The sequence below is a fragment of the Peromyscus eremicus genome, chromosome 1 (genome assembly GCF_949786415.1).
Source record: "Peromyscus eremicus chromosome 1, PerEre_H2_v1, whole genome shotgun sequence".
Taxonomy (NCBI): Eukaryota; Metazoa; Chordata; class Mammalia; order Rodentia; family Cricetidae; genus Peromyscus; species Peromyscus eremicus.
This window is the reverse complement of record NC_081416.1, coordinates 88,933,712-88,955,927: the sequence shown is the minus strand read 5'-3', so window position 1 is coordinate 88,955,927 and position 22,216 is coordinate 88,933,712. Positions and strand designations below refer to the sequence as shown.

The following is a 22,216-nucleotide window of genomic DNA, read 5'->3' as shown; positions in this document are numbered from 1 at the left end:
AATAAGCTAATTATTTTCTCCATTCGGCTCATGAGGAATCAAAATGATGGACTGCCACCTGCTGGAACTTTGTTGTAATGGCACCTAAGTGCACCAGCCCCTCCTGGAGTTGGCTTGTGCTGGGCATGCCACCTGTTGCATGGGCTATGCTGTCATGCATTTATTTAAACACTCTAATCTTTCCAACTATGCTGAAAGTGTCTTAAATGTAATGACTGTGGGTTTCCATTGTGTCTGCATTGCCCTGGCCTCTGCCAGAGGCGACAGCATGGCTTGTTAAATAACCCTGGTAGAAATGTCTGTTACCTTAGGTTCAGGGTGCTGGCTTCACTTGGTGAATGGTTTCTGAACTTAGGTGTCGCCGAGCATGGTTGCTGGATTCCTCTGAGGCTGTCAGAGTATCAAGGGCCGGGGGGACTGGCAGAGGGGATAGGGCCCATCAGCCTCTGGCCTCTTCTCAAAGCCACCATCCTGCGGACGTATCAGAGCAACTGAGCAAGTATCAAGGCAGACTGGCCTCATACAGTGGAGAGTGGGGCGGGGGTCACCTGCTGGCTCTCTATCCGGGCCAGGAAGGCTATCCTCAGGAACACACTGTCCCTGGGGAACACACTGTCAGCTCCTTGGAGGTTGTAGGCATGCAGAGGTGACGACAATGCAGGGCCCTTCTAAGGCTCTCTAGGCTGTGGGGAAGATTAGCAGGCATCCAGCCACTAGACATGGTAGTCTCAGCTGCCGACTCTCATTCATATTTTCCGACCCTGTTGTTAAGCCCCACTATCAAAAGTTGCTGGGTGGCTTCACGGGTCTCTTAGGAGAGCTCCATCTAGCTGTCACTCTGGGGGTGACACCGAGGGGAAAGAGGAAGCTGGGCTTTCACTGGGGTGGCTTTAAAGAGAGGCCTTTTCCAAAGCCTGTTTCCCCAGAACCACTGGGCATGCTACATCACTCCAGCCTGTTCTCAAAAGACACCCTTCCATGCTTGGGCTTGTCCTGGTGAGCTGGTTTGTAGATGTCCTGGTGTTAGCCACTGAAGGCTGGTTCCGGCTGCCCTGGCTGGCAGCAAGCTCAGAGAGAACGTGTTTGCTCTGTTCCGGGGCTTTTCCGAATCAAGGTGTGCTCTGGTGTAAGCTCTCTTCATCTCTTCCCCAGGAGTGCTTGTTTCTTTCAGTGTTGGCTTTTTTCTTTGAGTTTTGCGTTGGCAAATGGATTTTAGCAGAAGGATCAGCAGTAAAGCCAGATACCTACCTGGCTTTCAGGCCCCACTTTCTGGCTATACTTACTGAACAAGGCGACTCTGCTTTTCAGTTCTTTATTCCTTCCTTAGAGAGTCGGGTCCTGACCACAGTGAGTGAGTCATATACAGGGCATGAGTCGTGTAAAGGTCAGTCTTGCAGGCCTGTGGTTCTAAAACCCTGGTAGGTATTTCCTTCTTTCCCCTTGCACCTCACTGTAAGACATGCAGCAGCAGTAACAGTGGGACCAGTCTTAGGGACAGAAGGGTCTTCTGAGATGCAGAAATGTCAGTACTCTGATGGAAACGGACAAACAGATGAGTTGGTCATTCTATTCTTTTGGGCTGCTGTCACAGACTAGCACAGGCTAGGGCATGCAGAGTGAAAACAAGCTTGTTTCTGGAGCTCTGGAGGCTGGGAAGTTGACCCTCAAGGTGCTGGCATATGGTGAAGCCCCAACCCCGTGATGAGCAACTTCAGAAGTCTCTTTTCCTCACAGTGCTATCCACCCAGGACCTTGGCTACAAGGAGGGCCTTCTGCCCAGGATACCTATAGTGTTAAAGGCTCCGTGTGAAGGTTCTGCTTGTCACCTTTGCTCACATTTGGGGGTGGGGGTGGGGAGTCACATAGTCAGATCTGACACCAGGGTCCAGTGTTAAGCATCAGCTGGCTGGGGTCCTTTTGTTCTACCTGGGTAGAAACTGTGCACAGGCAGAGCGAAGCTCTTTAAGCCTTTGGCCTCTCTCTGCCTTTGACCCAAGTAAGCAATTGTGGCGGCAGGCAGGTGCAGCAGCAGGTGGGCTCCTGCAGGCCTAGGCTGCACATGCATTGTAGCTCTGTATCCCTAGGAAGTCAGGGCTCCCCAGCCCTTGGTAGCAGCTAGTGTTACAGCTTCCAGGCAGGTTTCAGCGTAAGCGTTCACTCCTCAGCCCTTGACGCTGGCTAGTATTGCAGCCCTGGGCCCGGCATGTCTGAGACCCTTGGCCCCAGCGACTTGACAGCTCTGGTATTTCAGCAACCAGGGCCCACAGTTTCTCTTCTCCAGCCCTTGGCTGCTTTCTTCAGTCTTAGCGCTCCACCTTCTCTCTCCTTATACTGTCCCCCCTGTTCCCTGCTGCCTCCTGTTGCCATGGCAGCTGTCCTGATGGGCAGCAGCTTTGGCCACTCTTGCTGTTGCTGCTGTTGCTGTTGACTGCTGAAATGGAGGCCCTGGCTTGTTTGCAGCTGGCAGTGCATCCAGCTGCAACACTGCTTTTGCAGCCTGACCTGCAGACTGCACAGCCGGACGACCCTTATTCATCCGTCGGATAGGTGGCCACTCCCCTGCTCTTTGTTTGGGGTGCCAGCTCCTCACTGTCACCTCCTTTCCACTGCCTTCACTGTTGCTGCCACTCCACTATTCTGGCTGTTCTTCATGGTACCAGATCAGTCTTCTACATGTAGGCAGAAGAAAACCTAAGAAAAGCGTTCTATTAGGCTTAGTGTTGTAACACCAGGAGAGACAGTGCAGGAGGTGGGGTGGGGGTGGGATAGGTGGTGTCTCCAGCTAGCTCACAAGTAAGTCAAACTTCTGTGGCTGGAGAAGGGTGTTTGTACCAATCACAGCAAACTCCACGTTCAAGTGAAAGCGTGTGTTTGCGTCAGTCACAGTGCAAACCTCTGCTCAGCCACCAGGGAAGTGCTCCTTCCTCGGCTTAGGTGGGAATGGTTGTAGGTTCACCTGAAGTTCACCGAGGTTTGTAGTAGTGAAAAGTCTGTAACAGACTGCTTGAAACTGTCCTGGCTGGGGCTGTGCCTTCAGAATCCAGAGCAGTTAACTGAGCCCGCCATGCATACAGTTCCTCAAGGCATCCAGGGAGTGCTCCAAAGTGCCAGTGCTGGCAGATGGTCGTCCGGCTTGCTGTTGACTGATGGTCCGTCCATTTGCTCAAGGTAGCCATGGGAACATCTACAGCTGTCCTTAGGGAGCTGAACCCCATACCCCAAGTCCCTTGCTTAGTTACAGGAAAATGAGCCACCAAAGTGCTGACTGTAAGAAGTTATCACTAATACTCCCCGAGTACTGGGGCCTCATGCATGCTGAGCAAGTGCTGTACTATGGAACTGTTTCTCTGTCCCCACTATAGTGATTTTAAAAGTGATTTGACCCAGAGAGAGGTGGGATGTCTTCATCAGTCTCATTATCATGAGGCAGCTAAGTGTTGGAATATAAATGCAGCCTGCAGGTAACCTTCTGGTGTACTGGGTAGGAGAGAAAAGGGCCATGGACGCGTGGTCTGGATTGAGGGCTTGGATGTGGCTGTCTTCCTGCAGATGCTCCTTAGGGCTTGGAGTTTAGCATTGTCTTGCCCTGCTCAGAGAAACACTGTGTCTCCCTTAGGTGCCCACTAGTGGCTAACACTCCCACCTTGCCTTCACAACTGCTGCAACCGCTCTGTGAGGGCAGCATGAGCTGCGATGATTCCTTCCGCCTTCGGCTTCTTTGGGTGGCACTCAGGGGTCTGTGGTGATATCGTGTTCCCCAAAATATTGTGCACCCTAATAAACTTATCTGGGGTCAGAGAACAGAACAGCCACTAGATATAGAGGCCAGAAAATGGTGGTACACACGCCTTTAATCCTATCACTTGGGAGGCAGAGATCCATCCGGATCTCTGTGAGTTTAAAGCCACACTGGAAACAGCCAGGCTTGGTGACTCACGCCTTTAATCCCAGGAAGTGAGCCTTTAATCCCAGGAAGTGATGGCAGAAAGCAGAAAGGTATATAAGGCATGAAAACCAGGAACTAGCCTGGTTAAGCTTTCAGGCTTTTGAGCAGCAGTTCAGCTGAGATCCATTTGGATGAGGACACAGAGGCTTCCAGTCTGAGGAAATTGGTGAGGTAAGGAAGCTGTGGCTTGTTCTGCTTCTCTGATCTTCCAGCATTCACCCCAATACCTGGCTCCAGGTTTGTTTATATTAATAAGACATTTTAAGATTCTGCTACAGGGGTCCCTGTGCTCTGAGGGGCAGTAGTGGGAGAGGGTGCCTCATGTTCTTTCCAGGCACACTGCACAAGTTCCCCCATTAAGTGCTTTCTCTGGCTCTCCAGTAAGATGCTCTCTCTACCTCTAGCATGCTCTAGCTCAGAAGTGGGCATATGTGTGGCCCTGGACTGCAGGGCACAGGCAGGCTCCAAGAGTGGCTTTCATATGCCATTTACATGCTTGTACCAGGGAGAGTCCTCTGCCAGCAAAGGTCTCTTTTATAGGTCCCTGAGGCCTCGGAGAGCTCCCTCCCTGCCTCCTCTCAGAAGTAAGGAGCACAGAAAGATGTGGCTTTTGTCTGTCTGTCTGTCTGTCCCCTTTTGTTTTTTGTTCTTCTATCTAAGAATGCCTTCTTGGAGAGAGAGAGTTTTCTAAAAAGAGTGTCAGTGTCATATCTGGCTCACTTGTCTAACATGGAAGGAACACCTCAGTTTTGTTTTATATAGATAATGGCAACATCTAAGTTAGCAGTTATTATAATTTCTGTAAAGTAAAATTTAGTATTAGGAAAAAAAACAATCAAAGTGAGGTGTTTCATATGGAGCAAGGAATTGTAAATCTGGTGAAACCTTGATCAGGGACAGGAGGGAGAAGGGACCTGGGCTTGTCTGCTCATGTGCCACTTGCAGTGAGGCACGGGGCAATTACAGCTCCCTGTAATTGAGGCCCTGACTGGAGGGTTCTAGTTGAGCAGGGAAGATGGGCAGCTGTGACAGCATGAAGACCTTACCAAGAAACAGGGTGGGTCCCACAGCTTACCACCCAGCTCCCGGGTACCTTGATGTTTCCTCTTGGCTTGAGCCCTGGGCAGTATGTGGAGAGGATGGGCTAGCACTGAGTGAGGCCTAGTGTATCCTGCTAGGGAGTTTGGAATTTTTCTGGCTTAAGGAAAAATTTGGCTTAGAGTGCCCTAAGGGAGGCAGGTATTATCTCTCTGGCTATAGTGGGAGGGACTGAATCTGGAAAGAATGATTGAACATCTGACAGAACATTGGCAGGGGATACAGGGAAGTAGCTAGATCCATCCCTCAGAGCTCTGGGGTGGTGTGTGTGTGTGTGTGTGTGTGTGTGTGTGTGTGTGTGCGCATAGGTATGGACAAGCCCAGAATGGCTTAGGCCTTGCCGACTTGGGAGTTGAGAAGACAGCATTCCAGCTGGACAGGGATCAGATGGAGCTGGAGTTGCTGTGTTAAGCCTGGAGACTGTGTCACTGTTTGCTGTTTCTACCTACCAGCTGAGGTTTAGAGGCTAGAAGAGCCAGGTTTCTAGATAGAGCGTTTGCATGTGCCTGGACTGGAGTTAACGGAGTTGGACTGTGAAGGATTCTGAGCCAGGCTGCATGGAGGAGTCCGTGGAGAGGGGCTCCAGGACTTAGGACCATTGAGGCAGATAGCATTTTCTGAAGACTGCAAAGTGAGGAGCCAGTGTCACGCCAGGCTCTCCGCTTTGGAAGACCAGGAGAGCATTCTCAGTGTAGTCTTGCCTGCGGCAGGCAGAGCAGCTTGGATGAGGAGCATGTGGAAGGCCCCTGTGTTCCTTCCACATCAGCTCTTCCCACATACAGGAAACTGCCATGGAGCTCCGACGGGCAGAGTGCAGGCCTGTGTCCTGGCAGAAGTGGGTGGCATCGTTGCCACTTAGCCGAAATGGGCCCTTGCAGATGTCATGCCTGTCTTAGCTTTGGATGTGTCTAGACATCTTGGTATTCACGGGCATTTTCTTTAAACACCTGAGCTGGTCCTGCTGGCATTTGTTTGGGCTAAAAGGCCTCTGTCCTTTTCTCTTGCTCTGGACCTCTGGGTTCAGATGACTGCTTTCACTTGCACTGAGAGCTGAGCAATTTTTTAAAAACAATTTTTTTCAAAGAAATTTTTTGTGTGTATGTGTGTGTCTGCATGTAGGTATGTGCTCATGAGTGCAGTGCCCCTGAAGGCCAGAAGAGGGTGTTGGATCCCTTGGAGTTGGAGTTACAGGTGGTTGTAAGCAACCTGATGTGAGTGCTGAGAACTGAGCTCAGGTCCTCTGGAAGAGCAGCAAGCTCTCTCAACTACTGGGCTATATGTCCGGCACTGTTGTTTTGGGAGGAGGTCTCTCCATAACCCATTCCAGCTTTGAACTTTCTGTGTAGCTGAGGATAGCCTTGAACTTGTGGTTCTCCTAATTCTACCTTCTTAGTGATGAAATTACAGTCACGAGCTACCACTCGTAGCTTAAACTGAACAATATCGTCAGTTGCTTCTGGTGGCCCACCACTCTCAGTGTGACTTTGGCTAGTCTATTTTCCTCTTTAAGGATTTGCCCTTTGTAAAATGCATGCAGCAGTAGTATCTGCCTCCTTGAGGGATGTTCATGTCTGAATAAGTTAACCCATGTAAGTCGATAAGTGTCTGATGTAAAATAATACCTGGACATTCACAGTTACTATGTAACCCAGTAAAAGAAGTAATAAAACATGCCTAGCTTTCCTAAGGATGTGTCCAAGAATCCATACTTAGAAGGCGTGGTTTTCTCAGGAAGCATCTGCCAGATTCATGCATTTGCAGCATAGGTATTACAGGGATGTAAAGATGGGCCAGTGAGTGTGGCCAGGATGTGGCAATGAATGGGCTGGGAGCCTGCCCTGTATGGGTCAGGAGCTCGCTCTCTCATCCCCTTAGCTCACAAGAGACTGCCAGATTTGTTTATCCCTGTGTGACCTGTTTGGGTTTTCTTTCCTTGGGTCTCTACTGTAGGATTTTGGAAGAAGTTGACTGGCTGGAAGAAAGCTACAAAACATGAAAGTCACTTTGAGGTGACCAGCAAGCACAGCGGTCCCTTGTACCTCCCACACTGGATCGAAGCTTGAGAACTGTAACCTCAGGTAATAGTCCCTGGCAGCTGATGGTCATTGGTGGCCTTCAGCAGTTGGGTTGTTAAAAAGCGAGTCAGATCCCAGTGGCTCCCCAAGTCTGACATGTGCAAGGGGCCAAGGATCTGTAAACCACCAAGACCTGGAGGGTAGAGTGTGTATTCAGCCCTTTTCCTGCTTCTCTGAAGGTCGGTGTGAATGTCAGCAGTTATGGTGGCCACGCACCATGAATTTTATAAGATGCTCCCCAAAGGACAAGCCAGAATAGCTGAGACAGTTCTGGAAACTGAGCCTAATAAAGGGAAAATAATTTGTTCTGCTGTGTATTAGATGTGTGCGGAAACCACACTTGTAAGAACAGTGTGATGGTAGAATGAAAAGAACCGGATTAGGGGACAGAGTGGAAGAGTGGCCCCAGCCTGTCAGCAGAGGAACCATGTTAGGTGCTTGGTAACAGGAAGCATGGTCTCTAAGAAGTAGTTCTGGGACAACAGTGCATCCACCCTAGGGAAGAGAGAAATGTCTAACCTTGAGTGGTATATCAGAACAGTTGCCAGAAGGATTAAATAGGTAAGTAAAAAAGGGAAATTAAGAGCTAGAGAGAAGGCCCAGTCAGTAAAGTGCTTGTCAGGCAAGCGTGAGGACCTGAGTTTGACTGGGTAGGGGGCTGGAGAGATGGCTCAGCAGTTAAGAGCGCATACTGCTCCTGTAGGAGACCTGAGTTTGATTCCCAAAACCCACACTGGGTGGCTCACAACCTCCTCTAACTTTAGCTTCAGGGGATTCAGTGCATCTGGCCTCTGTGGGCACCAGCACTCATATACACAGACATACACATACTTATAATTAAAAACATTGAGGGCAGGGTATAGAGAGATGACTCAGTGGTTAGAGCACTGGCTGCTCTTCCAAAGGACCTGGGTTCAGTCCCCATCACCTGCATGGCAGCTCACAATATTCTGTAACTCCAGTTCCACGGGATCCAATGTCCTCTTAGGACTGCCAAGAGCACCAGGCACACACAGTGCCTATACATACATACAGGCAAAGGCATCCATATACATAAAAATAAATAAATCTTCAAAAAATACAAAATTTAAAGCTGAGTATAGAGGCGTCACCTGTAATCCAATGCTGGGGAAGTGGACACAGGTAGATCCCTGGGGCTTGCCAGCAACCAGTCTATCCCAGTCTGTGAGCTCCGAGTTCAGTAAGAGACCCCATCTCAAGAAATGAGGTACATGATTGGAGAAGGCACCCAAAGTCAACCTCAGTCTCTACACATGTGCATGCATGTGCATGCATGTGCATACACATCTTTACACAGGTGCACACATAAACATGCACACACACACACACACATACACAGACTGAAAGTACAAGCTAGCATGGTGGTTTATGCCTGTAATCCTACCACTGGGAAGCTGAAGTAGGTGGGTCACTGTTTGAGGCCAGCTTGGGCTACATAATGAGTTCTAGGTCAGCCTGGGCTACACAGTAAGATCCTGTCTCCCAAAAAAAAAAAAAAAAAGTGAATAAAATAAATTAAAAGTTACAAAGTATTGGTATAAAGAGGAATCTTTGTGTTATATTATTTTGAAAATGATTTTTGAAAATGATTTTTGTAATGTTTTAAGACTACATAGAAAATTCAAAAGTCAAAAGGAAATGAAAGAAAAAAGCTTACAACATCTGTGATGAACACAGAACTGCTTTGTCATATGCAGATTATTTCACTCATTTCCAATGTCCTGTGGAACATTTCTGTGTGCCAGAAAGAGTTCTGCAAGCTGTGGGCAGTCAGTAGAGCAGAGCCCTTGCTCTCCATAGCTGACCACCTTGTGGAGAGGGCAGAAGGAGATTATTATAGGGGAAAGGTGGATTTGGAAAATATAAATAGGGGTAGTGAATAGGAGGGTTGGCAGAGTTCATACTGTATGGTCCTTCAAAGAAGTGTCACTAAGACTATGAAAGCAGTGCTAAGAGGAAAATTCAAAGCTCTAAATGCACACATAAAAAAGATGGAGAAATCTCATACCAATGACTTAACAGCACAACTGAAAGCTCTAGAACAAAAAGAAACAAACTCATCCTGGAGCATTAGATGCCAGGAAATAATCAAATTGAGGGCTGAAATCAATGAACTAGAAACCAAGAGAACAATACAAAAAAATCAATGAAACAAAGAATTGGTTCTTTGAAAAAATCAACAAGATAGACAAACCCCAAGCCAAATTAACCAAAAGGCAAAGAGAGAGCACCCAAATTAACAAAATCAGAAATGAAAAGGGAGACATAACAACAGACAACGAGGAAATCTAGAGAATCATCAGGTCATACTTCTAAAACCTATACTCCACAAAAATTGAAAAATCTGGAAGAAATGGACAATTTTCTGGATAGATACCATATACCAAAGTTAAATCAAGACCAGATAAACTATTTAAGTAGACCAATAACCCCTAAAGAAATAGAAACAGTCATCAAAAGTCTCCCAACCAAAAAAAGCCCAGGACCAGATGGTTTCAGTGCAGAATTCTACCAGATTTTCAAAGAACTAATTCCAATACTCTTCAAATTGTTCCACACAATAGAAACAGAAGGAACATTACTAAACTTTTTATGAGGCTACAATTATCCTGATACTCAAACCACACAAAGATGCAACAAAGAAAGAGAATTACAGACCAATCTCCCTCATGAACATTGATACAAAAATACTCAGCAAAATATTGGCAAACTGAATCCAAGAACACATCAAAAAAATTATCCACCATGACCAAGTAGGTTTCATCCCAGGGATGCAAGGATGGTTCAACATACGAAAATCTGTCAATGTAACACACCATATAAACAAACTGAAAGAAAAAAAACCACATGATCATCTCATTAGATGCTGAAAAAGCCTTTGACAAAATCCAACACCCCTTCATGATAAAGGTCTTAGAGAGATCAGGAATACAAGGAACATTCTTAAACACAATAAAGGCAATTTACAGCAAGCCAACAGCCACCATCAAATTAAATGGAGAGAAACTCAAAGCGATTCCACTAAAATCAGGAACAAGACAAGGCTGTCCACTCTCTCCATATTTATTCAATATAATACTTGAAGTTCTAGCTAGAGCAATAAGACAACAAAAGGAGATCAAAGGGATACAAATTGGAAAGGAAGAAGTCAAACTTTCACTGTTTGCAGATGATATGATAGTATACATAAGTGACCCCCAAAAGTCTACCAGGGAACTCCTACAGCTGATAAACTCCTTCAGTAAAGTGGCAGGATACAAGATCAACTCAAAAAAAAAAAATAATCAGTAGCCCTCCTATACACAAATGATAAAAGGGCTGAGAAAGAAGTCAGAGAAACATCACCCTTTACAATAGCCACAAATAATATAAAATACCTTGGGATAGCACTTACTAAACAAGTGAAGGACGTTTTTGATAAGAACTTTAAATCTCTAAAGAAAGAAACTGAAGAAGATATGAGAAAATGGAAGGATCTCCCATGCTCATGGATAGATAGGATTAACATAGTAAAATGGCAATCTTATCCAAAAGCAATCTACAGATTCAATGCAATCCCCATCAAAATCCCAACACAATTCTTCACAGACTTGGAAAGAAAAATACTCAACTTCATGTGGAAAAACAAAAGATCCAGGATAGCTAAAAGAATCTTGTATAATAAAGCAATCTCTGGAGGCATCACCATCCCTGACATCAAGCTCTACTGTAGAGCTATAGTAATAAAAACAGCTTGGTACTGGTATAAAAACCAACATACAGACCAATGGAATCGAATTGAAGACCCTGACATTAATCCACGCACATATGAACACCTAATTTTTGACAAAGAAGCCAAAACTATACAATGGAAAAAAGAAAATATCTTCAACAAATGGTGCTGGCGTAACTGGATGTCAATATGTAAAAGATTACAAATAGATCCATATCTGTCACCATGCACAAAACTCAAGTCCAAGTGGATCAAAGACCTCAACATAAATCCACTTACACTAAACTTAATAGAAGAGAAAATAGGAAGTACTCTTGAACGCATTGGCACAGAAGATCATGTAACAGGAATCTTAAAAGTTCTTATTAATAAAAACAAATCCGGGCTAGGTATTGGGGTGAAATGCTGGATGGTCAGAGAGACAGAACAAGCCACAGATAAACTCACCTGACCAACTTCTCAGCTGATCTTGTTTCCTCAGACTGGAAGCCTCTGTGTCCTCATATCCGAATGGTTCTCAGATGAACTGTGCTGCTCAAAACCTAAAAGCTTAACCAGCCAAATGCTTCTAGTTTCTGGTCCTCACGCCTTATATACCTTTCTGCTTTCTACCACCATGCCCTGGGATTAAAGGCTCGCTTTCTGGGATTAAAGCGTGTGTCACCATGCCTGGCCATTTCCAGTGTGGCCTTGAACTCACAGAGATCCAGAGGGATTTCTACCTCTGGAGTGGTAGGATTAAAGATGTGAGTGCCACCATTTTCTAGCCTTTGTATCTAGTGGCTGTTCTGTCTCTGACCCCAGAAAAGTTTATTAGGGTGCACAATATTTTGGGAACACAATAGCACCACAAGATCACTTCCTAAATATAGCACCAGCAGCACAGACACTGAGCACAACAATTAATAAATGGGACCTCTTGAAACTGAGAAGCTTTTGTAGGGCAAAAGACACGGTCAATAAGACAAAAAGACAGCCTACAGAATAGGAAAAGACCTTCACCAACCCCACATCTGACAGAGGACTGATCTCCAAAGTATATAAAGAACTCAAGAAACTAGATGTCAAAATACTGAACAATCCAATTGAAAAATGGGCTAAAGAGCTAAACAGAGAATTCTCAAAAGAAGAATCACAAATGTCTGAAAGATATTTAAAGAAATGCTCAACATCCTTGGTCATGAGAGAAATGCAAATCAAAATGACTCTGAGATACCACCTTACACCTGTCAGAATGGCTATGATCAAAAACACTAATGACAGTCTATGTTGGAGAGGATGCAGAGCAAAGGGAACACTCCTTCACTGTTGGTGGGAATGCAAACTTGTACAACCACTGTGGAAATCAGCATGGCGGTTTCTCCGAAAATTGGGAATCGATTTACCTCAAGACTCAGCCATATCACTCTTGGGCATATACCCAAGGAATACTCTCAGTCATACCACAAAGATACATGCTCAATTATGTTCATAGCAGCACTATTTGTAATAGTCAGAACCTGGAAACAACCTAGATGCCCGTCAACTGAAGAATGAATTAAGAAAATGTGGTACATATACACAATGGAGTACTACTCAGCAGAGAAAAACAATGACAGCATGAAATTTGAAGGCCAATGGATGGAACTAGAAAATATCATCCTGAGTGAGGTAACCCAAACCCAGAAGGACAAACATGGTATGTACTCACTCATAAGTGGATTCTAGATATAAAGCAAAGAACAATCAGACTGTAACCCACAGAACCAGGGAGGCTATATAGTGGGGGACCCTAGGATGACTGTGGCTTATAGTAAGTTTTGGTTTTACTCAGTTACTGGGCAAGCCTCAATGAAACATTTCACTATTAGGATAGGAATAGTGTATACTGTATCAAGCTGATAATAGAAAAATAAACAAATGAATGAATGAATGAATGAATAAATAAATAAATAAATAAATAAATAAATAAATAAATAAAAACAAAAACAAAAAACAAGTGTCACTAAGAAAGTGACATTTAGCAGTGACCTGTTCTGTATTTTTAATTCTGTGCCAATAAGAAGACAAATGGAGGGATCAGGTGGCTTCTTGACTTGAAGCCTAGAAGGATGGAGACCACTTGATTATTTAAGGAGGCCTGAAAGGCTTGCTTGGGGGACATAAGCGGGTCAATATAGAATCTCTGTCACATACTCAGGTGGAGATGTTAGAGAGATGGGTGGTTAGACAAGTCTAGAACTCGGGACAGCAAGGCTGGAGATAGAAGCTTGGGGTTGTCACAGTGTGGGTGGCATTTGAAACAAAGTAGAACTCCTAGGGACTGAGTATGGACAGAGACAGTGGCCAGGGAGAGATCAGCTCTGCCCATGCCACTGGTGGAGGGAGTGAGAGCTGGCCATTGGATCTAGAAAAGAGTGGCCCCTGCTGAACTAGATAGGGCAGCCGAAGTCTTGTAAAGACATCATGAGGGGACAAAGCCTGACCTGGGGGCCAGAGAGATGGCTCAGAAGTTAAGAGTACTGGCTGTTCTTCCAGAAGACTGGAGTTCAATTCCCAGCACCCACCCAGTGTTTCACAACCCTCTGTGACTCCAGATCCAGGGAATCTGGTGCTCCTTTTTGACACCCATGGGCACTAGGTGTGGTGGTATTGTGTTCCCCAAAATATGTGCACTCTAATAAACTTATCTGGTGTCAGAAAACAGAACAGCCACAATATTAAACATAGAGGTTAGGCAGTGATAGCACACGCCTTTAATCCTAGCATTCCAGAGGCAGAGATCCGCCTGGATCTCTGTGAGTTCAAGGCCACACTGGAAACAGCCAAGCATGGTGACTCACCTTTAATCCCAGGAAGTAATGGCAGGAGGCAGAAAGATATTTAAGGCGTGAGGACGAGGAACTATAGCCTGGTTAAGCTTTTAGGCTTTTGAGCAGCAGTTCAGTGGAGATTCATTTTGGATGAGGACTCAGAGGCTTCCAGTTTGAGGAAACAGGATCAACTGAGGAACTGGCAAGGTGAGGTAGCTGTGGCTTGTTCTGCTTCTCTGATCTTTCAGCATTCACCCCAATATCTGGCTTCAGGTTTGTTTTCATTAATAAGACCTCCTAACAATTTGTGCTACAACTAGGCACACAAGTGGGTGTATAGGCATCATACAAGCAAAACACCCACCTACATAAAATAAAGCAAAATTAAATTTAAAAAAAAATCCTGACCCGAGTTAGATTATGCTGGAGACATAGAAAATGGGACTATAGGAAGACAGTGTCCCAAACAGTTTATTTAGGCCTAGGGTGTTATGATTTATTACGTGTGGGGTGGTGGGGTGGGGAGAACATGCTGGCATGCTGAGCAGTTGCAGTGGTGAGCTGGCAGGCCATCCACTTCATGCGGGCATGGTGGTGGCCAGTAATACACAATCCAGACACTGCATCCACATGGAGAGTTTATTATAACAGAGAGATAAAGAGGCAGAGAGACAGAAACAGGGAAACAGAGAGAGGAATGGGGTGGGGGGAGGTGTGCACACCTCATGGGAGGAAAAACAGGAGAGATTTCTCCTTAAGAAGAGGCTTCTACATCGGGATGCAGGGTGGCCCCAAGGGGCAGGATCAGAATATTAACATGGGGGATGGCACAGAACCAAGGTAGAGCACTTGCCCAGTAAGCAAAACCCTGGGTTCTATATTCTGAACAACAGGGAAAAATAATGTGTTGGCTGTTTCCCCTCCAAGATGCAGTATGACTGATGTTCATCCAGATGAGAACGATCCAATTGTGTGGGGAGCATGGATGATATAGAATTGGGCAAGGGGTAGGGGTCCTGGAATGATGGCCTTGGGCAGAGGAGAGCAGTAGGGCTCAGGAAGGCCTGAGGGAAGGGGGAGCCTCAACAGCAACACCCACTTAGATGTGGGTGTGTTTGCTGGCCACCATTTGACTTAACCCAAGCTAGCAGGGCTGGGGGTGTGGCTCAGGGAGAGAGCATTGGCAGCATGCATGAGGCCTTGGCTTCAGATTCCAGTACTGCGGTGGGGGTGGTGTGGGAAGGAGAGAGAGAAAAAGGAGAAAAATTACCACCTAAAGTGAGAATGAGGGGGATGTTGGAAGTTGGACAGGAGAGACAACAGGAAGTCCCTGAGCGCAGAAGGGACACCAGTGGCCAGGGGTAGGAGGGAAGGCTGGCAGCCCCGTGCGCGAATGGGCCTCCGAAGTGTACTTTTCTGAAGCACACAGGTAAACACCGGGCAGAAGACATGTGGTATAGAAATGGGGCCTGAGTACAGACACCAGGGGAGACAAATGCCTACAAAGGGAGAGGCAACATCAGTAATAAGTAAAACTTTAGAAATTGGCAAGGCCTCTTTGGGGGATAGAAATATCCAGAGTTGCCCACTGGCTACCCTGCTTTTAGAAATTAATTCTGAGAGGTAACACATGGAGACACGTACATAAAGGTGTAGATTCCAGAAGTGTAGAAGTTGGCACTGGCCTGACCGGGAGGGGTTGGTTACTAGCCGCAGGGCATAATAGTGATTTTGGGAGCAGCGCTCACCTTACCCTCTTGTTTTGCAGATGTGGGAACTCGGGCCCAGAGGGTAGGAGTGACAGCCCTCGTCCAATCCTGTGGAGCCTGGAGCCCTTGGCAGCCCGCTGGGCAACCCCTCTGCAGCAGGGTTCGGAGTTAGAGTCCCTTACAAGGTACTTAGGACTTTTTAGAGTCAGCTTACTCTGTGCTTGTAAAATATGAACTCGGAAAATGGCTTGTACTGTCATTTGCAATGTCTTTTTTTAATTATGCGAGCAGATGCTGGGATCAAAGGGGTGGGGCAGGATGGGGTAGGGCAGGGTGGGGAGTGAGAGATGGCAGACCTTGCCTGGTAAGGAAGAGAGAGGAACTATATTACCTTAACTCTGCAGTAGGACTTAGGCTTTCTTTTGGAGAGGAATGGCAGTCGAGACTGGGCCCTACTAACGTTGCGCAGGCTAGTCTTGAACTCATGATCCTCCTGCTTCCACCTCCTAAGAACTATGAGTGTGCCACCATGCCCAGCTATCTATATACCTCTTATGTTTTGTGTTTTTCCACAATTTTTTTTACAACAACAATAACAAAAGTACAAAAACCAGCTTGTGTTTCATGTTTATTTCACTGGTTATATATTAATTAGAAGGAAATGAAGTTGCCTGTGTCTGAGTATATGTGGGATATTGGGTCGTTTCTCCATGTCCCAGTCTGGTTTAGTCTTCCCTTAGTGTAGGTCCTAGGAGAAGCCACCGAACCTCTCTGGGCACAGAGACACTTGCACAAAGATGTAGTGTCTTCACAAATTACAACTCTGAAAATAAGCATAAGGCTTTCCCCACTGCCCTGTGTGCTTCTTCTGGGCTGCGGGGTGAGTGATGCTCTTGCAGTAAACCAGACCCATGTCCTCAGGATCATCCAGGCCCTGCACCACCACAGAGAACATACTGACATAACTTTCCTGTGGTTGGCGATGGCTCATGCTGCCCTGCCAGGGGACCAAGTTCAGTTCCCAGCACTGCCATCAGGCAGCTCACAACTGCTCATGACTCCAGCTCTAGGGGGATTAGATGCCTCATGCTTCCACAGGTACTGCATTCATGTTCACACACCCCCACATATACATAAGTGAGAAGAAAACAGATCTTTAAAAGTGAAGTGTTTACAAAGAAGTGTCCTCTTGTAATCGTTTTAGTACTTTCCTTCCAATGGCGGACCAGAGAATGGACATCTCCTCCACAATCAGTGACTTCATGTCCCCAGGCCCCACCGACCTGCTCTCCAGTTCCCTGGGCACCAGTGGCGTGGACTGCAACCGCAAGAGGAAAGGCAGTGCCACCGACTACCAGTAAGGGACAGTCAGCTCCCGTCAGGGCATGGGCACAGAGCCCCTGCCCACAGCTGCCGTTGTTCCCAGAGGAAGGTGTGGGAGGCTCCGGGCCCCTCCAAGTGCTACGCATTTGATTTTGGCTTCATCTGCTCCTAAATGTCAAGCCAGGAAGGCCAGCAGCCCTGCTTATGTGTCTGTGTCCCCTGCTGTCCTCAGATTATTCCATGTCATGGGGGAAGAACAGCCTTATAGCCAAGTCCTGCCCTCCCACCCCCCCCACCCCTTTCCCTTCTTCCTTTGCTCCTTTGAGTAGGAGAACTCAGTCTGGGGAAGTGATGTTGGGGAGAGCTCACATGCAGTCTCTTTGAAGACAGAAAGGGTCAGCTGCTTAACTGCAGTGTATGGAATGGAGGAGTAGCAGCATGTCAACAGCCTAGGGACATTGGCACTATATTAATTAGCATGTACCTGCACTGTTCAGGAGTATTTGTTTCTCTTTAGACTTGACTTTTCTAATGAGGAAGTGAGCATTTTCCTCCTCACCACCCGCTCTCCTGTCCCTGTAGCCTGCTATGGAGGGATGCAGGGTAGACTATTCAGAGGCATGGTTCATTTCACTGAGGCAGCTATGTGGAGTCCATTGAAGGGATTTTCTTTTGTTGAAATGAGTGAAAAATCTCTGAGGAGGTAGCTCCCCCAGCAGACGTCCTTTCTGCTGAAGTCCACAGGTCCAATTTGGGGAACACAGAGGCTGGAGCTCAGATGTCCCCTAGGAGATGCTATGATTAATGTGTAAGTGATCCCAGATCACTGAGAGAGCTCCCGCCCAGGGGATGGAAAGTGGGTGACAACTGGGAGCTCCTGCCATAGCGCTCACTCCCCAGCACAGACCAGGGCGTTTTTGTGAAGCTTTGTCTTGGGCAAATGCTGATGAAGTGACTAACATGTTCTAAGATTTCTGTTGGACCTGTGATCTCCAGCCTCATCATCACCCAGTAACCTTCAAGCTTCCTCTGTGGACCCCAATTTTGCAAAATTTTGCAAATTACCTTCTACAATTCATAGTTCTGCCCCCTGTAGTTTTCCTATATTAAGGCCATGGGCTTCTCACCTGGGGATGAGCTTGGTCACAGTAGTAGACACAATTCCATTGCAAAGGGGCACGTTTGTCTTGTAACTCATGTGACTTCCTCTGAGCCCCAGGAACCTGCAACCACATTGCAACCTGTGGTGGCAATGCCTTGAGATGCTGCCTGGGGCTCTGCTCTTCCCTTCCCTGTTGCTCAGTGCTTTCCTTAGCTGCTCCTCACTTCATTCCCCATCCAACAAATAGACAAATGCACTAGTGTCTTTGGTGTTTGGTATGTTTAGAAATGGAGTAAACTTCATTTATTATCTATTCAGAACAACTAAGGAATGAGGTGGCACAGATGTCTGGCTACTCTGGTTAACTAAGAGTCTCCTCCGTAAACACTGTAGATTCCCAGTTTTCTAATAATCATACTGTGAACTAGTTTATTGAACAGACATACTCTATGGAGATTTAATAACTTTTGTTTGGTAATGCAGAATGCCTGTCTAGCCTTTATAATAGGGCCCACTTAATTGTGCTTGCTTGTGTTACTATTATACATCTGTTTCTGTATCATGGTTATTTGAGCTTTCTGGGTAAATGAGAGGCTTCTATATGATAAGATGCTATGCTGCACATCTGTATTGACATGTGATCGTCTGCTCTTGTTTTTGCAGAGAAAGTATGGACACAGACAAAGATGATCCTCATGGAAGGTACCATAACTTAATAACTTGCACTTCATTCTCTTTGCAAGTGAATGTGGGCTCAGGACTGTCTCTCTAATCCCAGTGTCTAGCATGGCTAATAACCAAGAACCCCTGTGTGTCTGTAGAGAGGTGTCAGGGGTTAGGCAGGGAGAAAACAGAAGTGTGTAACTCTACCAGTCATCCCCAGGGGACTAAATTTTAATCTTTTGCATTCCCCTCCAGGTTAGAATACGCAGAACACCAAGGAAGGATCAAGAATGCAAGGTAAGTTCAACCTCTGATTTTGACTACAAAACATTCTACTTTCAGTTGCTTAGAGAGCAGCCGAGGAGGCTCAATGTGTTTATTCCTGGTTGCTGGAGTCGTCTGGGCACTGTCACCTCAGGAAATGAGGTGGCAGCAGGTTTCAGCTGGTTGAAGCTTCTGCCCTTTGCTCCCCCTGTATTGAGCTGGCCTTCACTTGGTGCTGTCTGTGCACATTTAACCTGGAGGAAACTTTGGAGGTAGCAGAAGGTCACCCCAGGCCAGAGTTCTCTCCAGTCTTCCTTACTCATTGGCCCTTCAGAAGACATAGGCTGAGATGCCATTCCTAGGCTGGAACTCATCTCTAACAGGGACCTTTATTGTGTTGCAAGTATTGTCTGAAGGCCAGCTCTTAGGCACCTCTGCTCCTCAGAGATCTCCTGACTTGGTCCTCCTCATCCCAGTCACCCTTGCTGGTGCCCTTCTTTTGGGTCTTCATGTCTCCCTGCCATCACTAACTAGGGCTAGTTGAGGTTGTGTTGTGGCACACAGAACCAGTAAGCTGCACACTGGCTAACCTGACATTCCTAGCCTCTCCCTTGCAGACCAGCCTATGGCCTCTGCAGGTGGCTCCATGTTTCAGTATTGCTTCTCCATTGTTGATGTTCCTCTATGGGAGGATGGTCAGAAAACATCAGCTGCACATCTTGTAGGGAAGTGTCCTCCTACCTAAACAAGCAGCCAGTTCAGGGGTAGAAGAGTACGATGTGACATCCCTCAAAGAGAGCCCGGGACAGACTGAGAATCTGTTACATCTAGGTGGGCCCTGGTTGATCCAAGAACATGTTAGTACTAGTTACCTCCATCAGATAGACCTGATGGCCTTAGCAGTGGACTGCTCACAGGCTGCACAGGCACATGCTGCGGGGCCTGGGTATTCTGTAGCTCTTTTGGATGCTTGGGTATGTGGAACCTCTACCTCCTTCCTTCTTCTTCCTATCCACATCCCAAAACCCTGGTCTTATAGAATCTGAAGAAAAGAACAACAAGGAAAAATAGACAATTCAGTTTGTTGTGAAAGGACAATTGTCATAGGTTTGTTTGCTTGTTTGTTTGTTTTTTTCCATAGAAGATGGGGTAAGCATCAAAAACAAATAAATGAAAAAACAAATCAGTTACGTAATTCTGACTTGTCAGTGAGACCATTTGGGGGTGATTTTTAGTATAAAAGTCTAGTTTGAAACATTCTACAGAGTCTAAATTTCCCATGTCAGAGAATTTTGGAAGCAGTCACAGCTCACATACTTTTGTCAGTGTTACCTTGCTGCTGGCTTACATTGCAGATGAAATCATTCTCCTTCCCATGTTCAGGGAGGCCCACAGTCAGATTGAAAAGAGGCGTCGGGACAAAATGAACAGTTTCATTGATGAATTGGCTTCTTTGGTACCAACATGCAATGCGATGTCCAGGAAGTTAGATAAGCTCACCGTGCTAAGGATGGCTGTTCAACACATGAAGACGTTGAGAGGTGAGATCTCAGGCTTCATTACCTTTATACCCTTGACCACAAATGTGACCACCCTTGGCCTGCACTGTCCCTGACACAAATGGCAATTTCTTTCAGTATGTGACCCTAAGTGATACACCTGTACATCTCAGCAACAGATGAGGGCCAATCAAGTGATTAATGAGCTGATGCAGGTACTGGGGTGTAACTTGCAGTCATATAAACATAAGAGCTCAAATGCCTCTGTATGTATACTTGGCTTCCTGCCTACCGGAGAGGGCACCTCTCAAGTCCCCCTTTGCATGTGCTGGGATCCCTTACAGTGATCAAAATCAGAAGTGTAGGAGCACACAGGGAGGCAGGAAAGAACCTTGGACTTCTAAGAGAGAAACGTACCCTGGTTCCCCTGATGAGTGAGTCATAGGTAGAAAGTCTTATTATCAGAAATGAACATTGATGATATTTTCATCTTCTTGGAATTTTCCCGAACTAGATTGACTCTTTGTGAGGGAGGCAGTATTTTCCTTCTTTGCCAAGTGTGGGGAGGGTGAGAAAACAGAGGCAGGAAAGTGGAACTAACTTACCAAAACTGCAGGAGGAATCGGAAGTATATCATCCATTTTGGTGAATGTTGTTCTTGGAATTTTCCAGATAGTCTTGGGCTTGAAGGCAAACTTGGAAAGGGTGTTTGGCCCCATGTGACCTACATGGTGAGAGAGGCATGCCTTTGTATCCATATAAGGTCACCAGAAGTTGCTTTTATTCTGACTTTTGATCATTATTAAAAATATAGAAATGTTTATTGTTAGCAAATTGGATGGAAAATTTCAAGGGATGTGGATTAAGACATGTGCCTTGTTAGTTGATGTGAAGGGCACAGATGTCCCCTTTGCCTCCTTCCTCATGGTACCTTGAATCAGTACAGATGGGATTCATCCTAGCTCTTCACTGGGCCACTCACTGCTCTGCATGTTCCTGTCATTTGCAGCTGGCACTTGGCTTTGCTAAGCTATTGCTCTGGAGAATAGTAGATCAAGAGCCTTTTAAACAGAAGTCTGGTCCCCTCAGTCTGGGGATTGAACTGTGTGGGTGAGAGTGACATGGTCCCAAGTTGCCAAGCTTATTAACTTGCCCAAGTGAACCCAGGGCCTGACAGCTTGGATGATTTCCCCAGAACCTGTGAAGTGGTGACTTGACAGAATTACTGGACAGCCCAGGACCTCAGACCTTTGGACCTCGGAACCTGCCCAGGAGACTCTTAGAGCTGTGGTCTTTGTGGGTTTTGTGTATGTTTGTTTTTTGTTTTTTGAGACAGGGTCTCACTATGTAGCTCTGGCTAGCGTGGAACTCACTATGTAGACCAGGCTGACCTCAGTCTCAGAGATCTCCCTACTTCTGTCTTCTGAGTGCTGGGGTTGAAGGTGTGAGCTCCCATGTCTGTTTCCCCCCTTAATTTGGAAAGTGTGCTTACTGAGTCTCCTGTGAGCAGTAGTGTTCTCTTTTCAATGAGATTTTCTTGGGATGATAGGATTCTGTCCCAAGCCAGATCCACCAGGTTTTGGTAAAAGAAAAGAGATGGAACTCCTAGGGGTGGGTTCAGCCCAGGTTGCAGGCAGGGGAGTGTGATGCTGTCCAAATAGAAAAATTTGCCCACTCTTTCTTTTTCTCCCTAAGGTGCCACCAACCCATACACAGAAGCAAACTACAAGCCTACATTTCTATCCGATGACGAACTGAAACACCTAATTCTCAGGGTATGTGGCAGTTGTGGGAACCCTTTTCACGGCATTGGTTTCTTAATAAGTTTCAGAGTAAGTACAGCATGAGGGCGTCTGACATCTCAACACTGAATTCTCCGGGGCCGGCTTCCTCTCTCGCTTCCCCCATTTTATCTTGGTTTCTGGACACATTTCACATTCCTTCTACGAAACCAGTCACTCACCTCCCTCTCATATCACTTAGGCACAGAAGGGAAAGTCTACAGTAGTGTG

At 46.3% G+C, this 22,216-nt stretch overlaps 1 protein-coding gene across 1 annotated transcript in view; it reads left to right on the top strand.

The window, feature by feature from the left end:
• Bmal1 (basic helix-loop-helix ARNT like 1) overlaps nucleotides 1-22,216 on the top strand; it is a 107,575-nt gene that overhangs the window by 57,571 nt on the left and 27,788 nt on the right. The window contains exons 3-9 of the mRNA XM_059268683.1: nucleotides 6,995-7,122; nucleotides 15,413-15,538; nucleotides 16,558-16,710; nucleotides 18,442-18,480; nucleotides 18,697-18,738; nucleotides 20,089-20,246; nucleotides 21,900-21,979. Of these exons, the coding sequence (XP_059124666.1) occupies nucleotides 16,571-16,710; nucleotides 18,442-18,480; nucleotides 18,697-18,738; nucleotides 20,089-20,246; nucleotides 21,900-21,979 (459 nt within the window). The 5' untranslated portion in view covers nucleotides 6,995-7,122; nucleotides 15,413-15,538; nucleotides 16,558-16,570. The remainder of the gene's footprint in view (nucleotides 1-6,994; nucleotides 7,123-15,412; nucleotides 15,539-16,557; nucleotides 16,711-18,441; nucleotides 18,481-18,696; nucleotides 18,739-20,088; nucleotides 20,247-21,899; nucleotides 21,980-22,216) is intronic.